Here is an 8,911-nt window from a genome sequence, read left to right as displayed (position 1 = left end):
TTGTTTTTCAGTTTGTGTGCAGAAGTTAGATAGCTAAGACAATGCCTGAGCTCTCCCCTCTTCAGTTGAAAGAGGAAGTACTATGTAACCCATTTTGCCTTATAAATAAAGCGAGTAAACGGTGCTCGGTGTGTTAGTCTGCTCAGAGACTCTCACCCGTGCGCACGTCTTTGAAACTCTGAGTTGGTCTGCCAGTGTCTCATTTCTCTCTTACTGTGCTTTTACAAATGTCAACCCCTGACATTTAATTGGTCCTTCGAGCCGGATAACTGACTGTTATTTTTAACGTCTAGTTTTCCATAGACGGTCTCCATCGGATCCTGACGTCGTGACGCCTGCGCTGGAAGAAATCTGATCAGTAAAACGAAAAACCCGGACACGTGAATTCGATCTCCGGTCAGCGTTCGGCCTTCACGGCTCCAGGACCCGATGAGCACCGATCTTAAAACGCAGCGCCACAGTAGAGGTGAATATGACACGCATTCCACCAAGCGCTAAAATACGTTGATATTGAGATTTTCCTTTAAGTAGTGTGTAAACCTAGGTACGCCGACAGATCTCAGTGTCCATGCGGGACTAGGAAGACGACAGGCAAGAGCGAAATTCTAGAAAAATCGCTATTAAAAGTTCCGGTCGCTCTGGGAGTGGCTGTAACGGAACAGGTTTCCGGTCACTCAAGAAGAGTGGCTGAAGGTGAAGGTGTTACACAAATAAATAGGCCTACGGAAAATCTCAATAAAAATCATAGAAACGCGCTTTGTTTGTGAGGAGTGAGTTGTTTTTACGACCCAATACGCGGTCAAACCACTTCTCAAACTGTTTTCCTGTGTACACTCACGTATTGGTAAAGGTGGAAAAAAGGGTTGTGCTTCATCACGTAAAATTGATAACCGCTCTCTCAATTAGTGGGAGAGTAGAAGGCTGTTATCGAAAACCCATTCTCACTTTTTCATGCCAAAGAAGGTGTCACAGTTCTGACGTAATTAGTTCAAAATGGGTAACTCTAAAACTAAAGTAAAATTAACAGCAGACGAAGAGTGGTTAGAAAAAACTGTTCAAATGCAGGAATAGTCAGTGCAAAAAGGTGGAGAAATCCACATAAAATATATTGTCCAGCTTGGCAAGGCAAATGCACCCCTGATTCAATAAATGCTTTAAAAACCGCTTTGCAAAAAGAGTTATATGTGGAAAAAAGTCAAAAGCCAAACCAGCAGTTGTAATATATGTGAAAGGTGTGCCGTTAAAAATGTTTTGAGACACAGGAGCTTGTAGAACTGTCTTAACTGTAGAAGTCCCAAATGTAACATTCTCAAAAAACACTATAATTGTGAAATCAGCCTCAGGACATGTGACAAAACAGCATCTAACCGATCCCCTTTTTATGTCACATAGAGATAGTGGCCGTGGCTGCAAAAATCAGTGCATTTATGACCCATCATGCCCAGATTGTATGAAATAAATAAAAGGAAATCATTCATATGAAGACCTTTTCTATAAAAAAGAGAGATGCATAAGGTAGATTAAGGCTGTGTCATTGTTCAGCCAAGGAAAGTGTGTGAAAAGATAAATGTTTCCATCCTGGAGGGTGAGTGAGACTGCAGCTCACTCACGGTCCCTGATGGATACAAAATAAAATATAATAATCTGAAGGTTGGATCTGAGATGAGGCAAACAGAAGACCAGTCTAAAAGTAGGCACAAACCTGTTAAGAGAAAAAAGCAAATCTTGTACAGATTGGATGAACTATAAATTATCTGTTTGCCGAGTAAGATGATCCTAACTATTAAATTGGCTCAGTAATAATATAGTGATATACACTAATAAAATATTGTAATACACTATTGTTATTATATAGAGAGAAAAAGATGATAATAATTAATAAAAATATAATATTAATATTGACAAGAAGTATCTTAGCCAGTATGATGTGAGATGGACAATTGTTATGAAGAAGTCTGCATCAAGCTTAAAGGTTTGCTCAAACTCAGTATAATGACATATGAGATGAAGAAAATAAAAGCAATATCTAAACCAATTAGGTGCATAGAGGCACTTAACCTGCTTGAAAACCTGTCATTTATCCTAGATAAATATTACTGAGATACAGAGCACATCTATAATAACAACTAATAAGCCAAACCCTGTAGATAATAACTAAACCTACAGGATTATGAAGCTGAATTAAATGTGTGGACACCGCTAAGTTGATAAGCATGTTACACATTTTCTTTTATTTTTATTGGTTTAGAGCAGAGGCTGCATGCTGTTAAAAGCGAACACATACAGCTGTCTGTGAGCTCAGTTTCCCCTCACACTTCTGCTTTGTTTCTGGCAGCATTTTTCTTTGTCTCTTTGTATCCTGACTCATGTACGTTTTTGTTTTGTTTGATTATTTTGTTAGTTTGGAAACAAATTTGTGCCAATACTTGTGGATTATGGTGACACATAGTGATTAGACATATGATTTACAAATGCCCAGTTTTAGAACTGTGAGCTATGAACAATGCAAAGTTTAGGAAATAATATATATACAAAACAAAAAACTTCAAAGTTTGAAATATGTAAGATGTGTGAATTCTTTGAAAAACTAGAAGGTATCTAAAATTGCCTCAAGTGAAAATGAAATTCTCTAATGACACTCTGATAGTTAGGTCAGCATAAGGGCCAGAAGGCCTGTGAAACCACAATATCCTTTGAGTGCAGAAGCAAAGGAAAGAATTAGGCCAGTAATTGCAGACATGCAGAAAGCAGGTATTCTCGTGAAAACTAATAAAGCCACGTGTAATACACCACTAGCAGTAAAAAAGACAAAGTACAATGGACTCCAGAAGCAGAAAAAGCTTTCGTTGATTTGAAAATAGCACTGCAGACATGTACCGTCTTAGCATTACCAGACTATGGAAAACCTTTCGTTCTCCATGTTGATGGTGCAGGAGGGTATATGAAAGCAGTCTTAACTCAAGCTTTTGGAGAAAAACAACGTCCATTAGCTTTCTACTCATGCAAACTTGACTCTGTAGCTGCTGGATTACCTACCTGTGTTCAGGCATGCGCAGCAGCAGCAGAGGCAGTTAAAAAATGTGCAGACATTGTTCTAGGACATAAATTGATCATCAAAGTCCCACATGCAGTGACCTCTATTTTGCTCCAAGCGAACCTCTCTTTCCTCACGCATGCAAGACAACTTTCTTATGTGGGGATTCTACTTACACAATCACACATAAAAATAGAGAAGTGTGGCCAGCTAAACCCAAGTACACTTTTGCCGATTTCTCTGGACGGAGAACAACACTGTTGCATTCAAAAATTAGAGGAAGATACAAAACCTCGCACTGATATATACAGCTCCCCCCAGAGCAGTTTCAGTAATGTTTTTGTGGACGGCTCAGCGTCAAAAGACATTCACGGTAGAAATTGTGTGGGTTATGCGGTCACAACTGTTGATAAAGTGATAGAAGCAAAAGCTCTCAGCTCCTCAAACTCTGCTCAAAGCGCAGAACTAACCGCAGTCATCAGAGCATGTACTTTGTATAAGGGTCAAAGTGTTAATGTTTACACAGACAGTCAATATGTCTATTCAGCAGTTCATCATTTCGCTAAAATATGGCATAACAGAGGAATGACAACTTCCTCAGGCAACACAGTTCAACATGCAAACCTTCTAAAAAAGCTATTAGAAGTAATAACGTTGCCAAAAGAATTAGCACTATGCAAATGTGCAGCTCATCAAAAGGATGACACAGAAATTACGAGAGGAAATAACTTTGCTGACAAAGCAGCAAAAGCAGCTGCAGAAAAACAAATTGATGTTTTAACAACAGAAACCATAGATCTAATACCTTTAGAAATACTAGCAGATGCACAGAAAACAGCATCGCTGAGTGAACAAAAATCTTGGGTGAAAGATGGAGCAGAATTAAAAGACAACCTCATGATGTGTAATGGCAAACCAGTGCTTCCAAAATCTTTGCATAGAACTGCTGCTTTAGTGACACATGGGAAAACTCATGTGTCATCAGGAGGGATGATTAATATTCTTAATAAACAATTCTATACAAAAATTTTGAAAGTTCAGCACAAGAGTTTATCAGAACATGTATGATTTGCCAAAGACACAACGCACAGGGAAATCTACGTCCAAAGCGAGGGCATTTCCCTATACCACCGCATCCATTTCACACTGTCCACATGGATTTCATAGAATTAAATGAATCAAAATCCTCCAAATATGCACTTGTGATAATTGATGTATTTTCCAAGTGGCCAGAAATATACCCAGTGAAAAAAGCAGATGCAATATCAGTAGCAAAATGTCTATGTAATCATTTTATTCCAACGTACGGTATTCCATCTCTGATAAGATCAGACAATGGCACACATTTTGTAAATGAAGTAATAAGTAAAGTTTCTGAAGCTTTAGGCTTCAGCATAAAACATCACTGTTCTTATCATCCACAAAGTGCAGGATTAGTCGAGAGAACTAACGGCACAATTAAACAAAGGTTGAGGAAATGTATGGAAGAGACTAAAAAACCTTGGCCTGAATGTCTAAGCTTGGTTAAATTATGGATGAGAATAACTCAAGGAACAGGTGGTCTAACGCCATTTGAAATCGTACATGGCAGACATTTTCCACTCCCCATAATGAGTGAGCCAATTAATAAATCTATTGCAGAAACAACAATGGCAGAATGGATGACAAAACTATTTGAGAATAAAGAAGTGAGATTAAGCAATCAACTGCCGAGTGACTTTTCTTCAGTTTCTTGCAGGTTGAACCCCGGTGATTGGATTCTGATTAAAAGTCCTCCAGCGGAAAAACTGGAGTGCTCCAAAGTGGGAAGGTCCCTTCCAGGTGCTACTTACCACACCCACAGCGTGTAAGATAGCCGAACGAGTTTCGTGGATTCATCAATCCCACGTGAAGAAAGTGTTTGCACCACAATAAGACGCCGGTTCCCCTGACTCTTACGTGAACCCCTGCTGGAGGACAGGGCTGAACGGGTTTCCCGCCCTGTGCTTCCTCGGCAGTGCTACTCACGTGGGAGCTCGGGTGTGCCTGGTCGCCCTGAAGATCAGACTGACCTATCCCACCGAAGAGCAGAACCAATAATAACACCAGGGACGCCTGAATAAAATCTCAACAGGAGCAACCGGACAAACAGGTACGCCCCAGGGTCTGAAGAAATTAGGACAAAACCGAAACTGCTCCATGATCCTGGCGGCACCAGATTGGGATGGCATCGGCTCATCAACAGGTACATACTGGGTACAGGGCGCAGCTTGGGCGTGTGGCCTGAAAGTCTATTTCATGCTGCCACCAAACAGCACCGGACTCTGTGCCCCTGTTCTGGTATCTGACCACACCTTTAAGATGTCAGTGAACAGCAACACCAGAGCTAAACGTAACACAGGCCTCAAGCCCCATGATCCATATCTTGGTTCTGATGTACCAGATGACTTCAAACTCTGGACCAAGAGCCAGAAGGTAATACACGCTTTGTTTCCATGGATAGGAGTAGGGAAACACGCACTACAGATAGAAACCCTGGACTATCGTTTTGGATTATTTTTAAATGCTTCAACCCGCATTAATCAAGGACAGAATGAAGAAATTGATGCAATTCGCATCACTGTCATGCAGCACCGAGTGGCTTTAGACATCATTCTCGCAGAGAAAGGTGGTCTCTGCGTATTGTTTAACACTACATGTTGTACCTACATACCTGATAACATCCATTCATTAAACATGACAAATGCTTTGAATGTTTTGAAACAACTGAGAGACGCTCAGCAGCAGGACTACGTTACCGATACTCAAGGTTGGTGGGACTGGCTGCTGAGCGGCTCTTGGAAATCTCTACTGATTAAAGGCCTGTTGGCCCTTTTCAGTGTGATGTTACTATTTTGCCTTTTCATTGCTTGTATTATCCCATGTCTGAGAAGCATAATGATAAACATGTTCAAGCGTATGTTAGGAAACCATGTCTTGGCTCAGTCAGTTATGGAGGATCCCTATCGTCAGTATGATATGCTGAGTGTGAGAGAGAGAGAAGAAAATCTCTATGACAATCTTGACAAGCTTGTTGTTTAATTATTTCACTGAATGACGTGCAAGTTGAAAATGTGACTAACAAGTGACTATGCATTGAGTAAAACATGTGAAATATATTAACATCAGGAGGGAATGTTAAGAGAATTTTTATTTTAGTTAAATCATTAAAGTATAATCAAGTAGAAACAAGTATGCCTTATAATCAAGTGTTTATATATTTTCACACGGTAAAGCTTACTGTTGAAAAGAACACAATGTATTCCTTGCTTAAGTGTGTGGGATGTTTGACAAAGACAGGATATATACATGCATTCTTTACTTCAGTGTCTGCGATGTCAGATAAGCATGAATACTGCTGTGTCGTTGTTTTTCAGTTTGTGTGCAGAAGTTAGATAGCTAAGACAATGCCTGAGCTCTCCCCTCTTCAGTTGAAAGAGGAAGTACTATGTAACCCATTTTGCCTTATAAATAAAGCGAGTAAACGGTGCTCGGTGTGTTAGTCTGCTCAGAGACTCTCACCCGTGCGCACGTCTTTGAAACTCTGAGTTGGTCTGCCAGTGTCTCATTTCTCTCTTACTGTGCTTTTACAAATGTCAACCCCTGACAACTCTCAAACACAGAAGTGTTTCATCAGCACTCCTGTTTATTGGTATCGTTGTGAGTTTCCGGTGCAAGTACTGTTATGAGAACATGCAAAAGATGTAAGGCATGAAAAAGTCACAATCTATAATTGTAAGTTATTACCTTATGTGTTTGTAGCAGTCAATATACATATGACTATGTGTACATAGAAGATGTGACCACAGGATTGTCTCAGAAAATTACAGGGAGCTAACTGACTGAACTGTTTGTGCCAAAGATCAAATAGCAGTTTAGGTATTTAGGTAATAATTATTTGTATTTTTATCAAAGTGAACTGGGTAAGTGGTAAGCAACTTCTCTCAGACCATCCAGAGTTCAGCAATTAAACTTCACAATCTTTTGCCCATGAAGATTCCTAACTATATCAGAAATTATGATATCATTATGTTGCCTAGCAACTACCGCCTCTGTCAGTGCGCCCCAGGGTGGCTGTGGCTACAATGTAGCTGCCATCAGCAGTGTGTGAATGTGTGTGTGAATGGGTGGGTGACTGGATGTGTAAAGCACTTTGGGGTCCTTACGGACTAGTAAAGTGCTATACAAATACAGGCCATTTACCTAGCAACTTGTTAAGATGACCATTGTTTTAGCATTTATGCACCTTTAGTACCATTTAAATCATGCTATCATTTTTCTTTCACAAAGATAACATCTAATTTGTCATTGTTAAAGGTAAATTATGCATGATATATTATGAAACTCTCTCTTTGCTTGGAAACCACTTACCAAAGGGCAAAATTGACCTGTTTTCAGCCTTTATGCCCCTCATGAAACAGCATGTCAATTTTATTTAATGATAAAGTCTCATTCATAGCCATAAATTTGAATTATACATGCCACCTGAGTAACTTATGTTCATCAAATAACGACCATCCACCACCACTGTTTCTTGCCATTTCTCATGGTGATTGAGCATATGGCTTTAACAACAGCATGAAGCAATACTGTAGCATGGACATCTACTTTTGCACTACATGTGTAAGTGGAATTAAACTGGTCATCATTGGTAATCCATTCACACTGAACTTAATTGCACTCAAATATATACGTATGTGGATGTAATTTATGAAAGAAATGAGCATAATTGGCATTTGAGATGGTTTTTTGAAAATATGTAATCCAGTGTTTTTGACAATTATTTCTATGACTTATTTTGCATGACTAAGTCCTGAAGTCAATGATAAATAATAAAATTATGATAAATGTAAAAGTACCGTAAGTAGTAGTTTCATAGCTTTAAGATTAATGCCAATCACGACTCAACCTTAAAGTAAATTTTGGAAGCTGAGAACACTACGGTCTCTAATTTATGTTATCAAAGTTAATAAAGGTGATCTATGGTACACAGTTTAACCATATTAGTATTTTGGAAATTTACAGGCAGTTTTATAATGTTTTAGTCACCATATCATCTCTCATGTTCACTTTGTGTGAGTTACAGAAACCCACCATGAAGAAAACTGTGCTGTTGGTGTTGTTTCAGTTGTTTAGACCGGAAAGATGGTTGATATTATTTCCACTGTGGTAGTACAGCAAAGCACCAACTTGACGAACAGCCAATCAAATTGTTCTGAAATTGTTCCCTCCCATTTAATGTGATTATATTAAGATACCCCTTGCTATAGTATGCTTAAATGGAAATGAACTAGAAGTGGATTAATCAGAAAATGCTGATCATATTTTGCACACTATTGAGCTTCAAAGTTTGTCGTAAGTTTAGAGTCAGCTTTCTTTTTTCCCAATTTAACTCCAGAAATTTATTGTTAACTCATCTGCTTCATTTTATCTTCAGGATGCACAGATGATCTGTTCTTTGGAACAAAGACTATTGGTGTTGGAGAAAATGCGACCCTGACATGTGCACGCCCGACGTCTGAATATGATGCAACCTTGTATTGGATCAGGATTGTTTCTGGAAGCTGGCCTGAATTATTGGGAGGAACATTTGCCTTTGATTATGCTGGTGTTAACAAGACTCCTCATATTACGACAAAACAAGAACCTGGAACATTTATTCTGGAAATAATTGAAGTTAATCAAAGTGATACTGGTCTTTATTACTGCATAAAAGTCAGGCAGCTTGCTATGACATTTTTAAAGGGAACATTTCTGAGGATTAAAGGTGAATTGAATTACTTTGGGGGTTTTTTCAACGTGAAATTTTGTTTTTCTTTTTTTGTTAGTTAAAAAGTGGGTAGAACATGTTAATTATTT

The 8,911-nt window shown here is 38.9% G+C and overlaps 1 protein-coding gene across 1 annotated transcript; it reads left to right on the top strand.

Annotated features, from left to right (window-relative positions):
* The first annotated feature begins 314 nt into the window (after positions 1-314).
* Positions 315-6,600, top strand: LOC145430044 (syncytin-A-like). Its single transcript, XM_080304354.1, has 2 exons — positions 315-466; positions 5,148-6,600. The coding sequence occupies exons 1-2, from the start codon at positions 430-432 to the stop codon at positions 6,092-6,094; spliced, it is 984 nt and encodes a 327-aa protein (XP_080160480.1). The 5' UTR covers positions 315-429; the 3' UTR covers positions 6,095-6,600.
* Positions 6,601-8,911: the final 2,311 nt, after the last annotated feature.

This window comes from Astatotilapia calliptera, chromosome 2 (genome assembly GCF_964374335.1).
Source record: "Astatotilapia calliptera chromosome 2, fAstCal68.1, whole genome shotgun sequence".
Lineage (NCBI taxonomy): Eukaryota > Metazoa > Chordata > Actinopteri > Cichliformes > Cichlidae > Astatotilapia > Astatotilapia calliptera.
Note: the sequence above shows the minus strand (reverse complement) of the source record. Positions and strands in the feature narration are given on the sequence as shown.

What these genes read in the sequence shown, in the direction of transcription:
- LOC145430044 (XM_080304354.1), top strand. Translation starts at nt 430, where the DNA reads ATGAGCACCGATCTTAAAACGCAGCGCCACAGTAGAG. An exon ending in AACGCAGCGCCACAGTAGAG is followed by an intron (nt 467 to 5,147) that starts GTGAATATGACA and finishes AAATCTCAACAG; the next exon opens with GAGCAACCGGACAAACAGGT.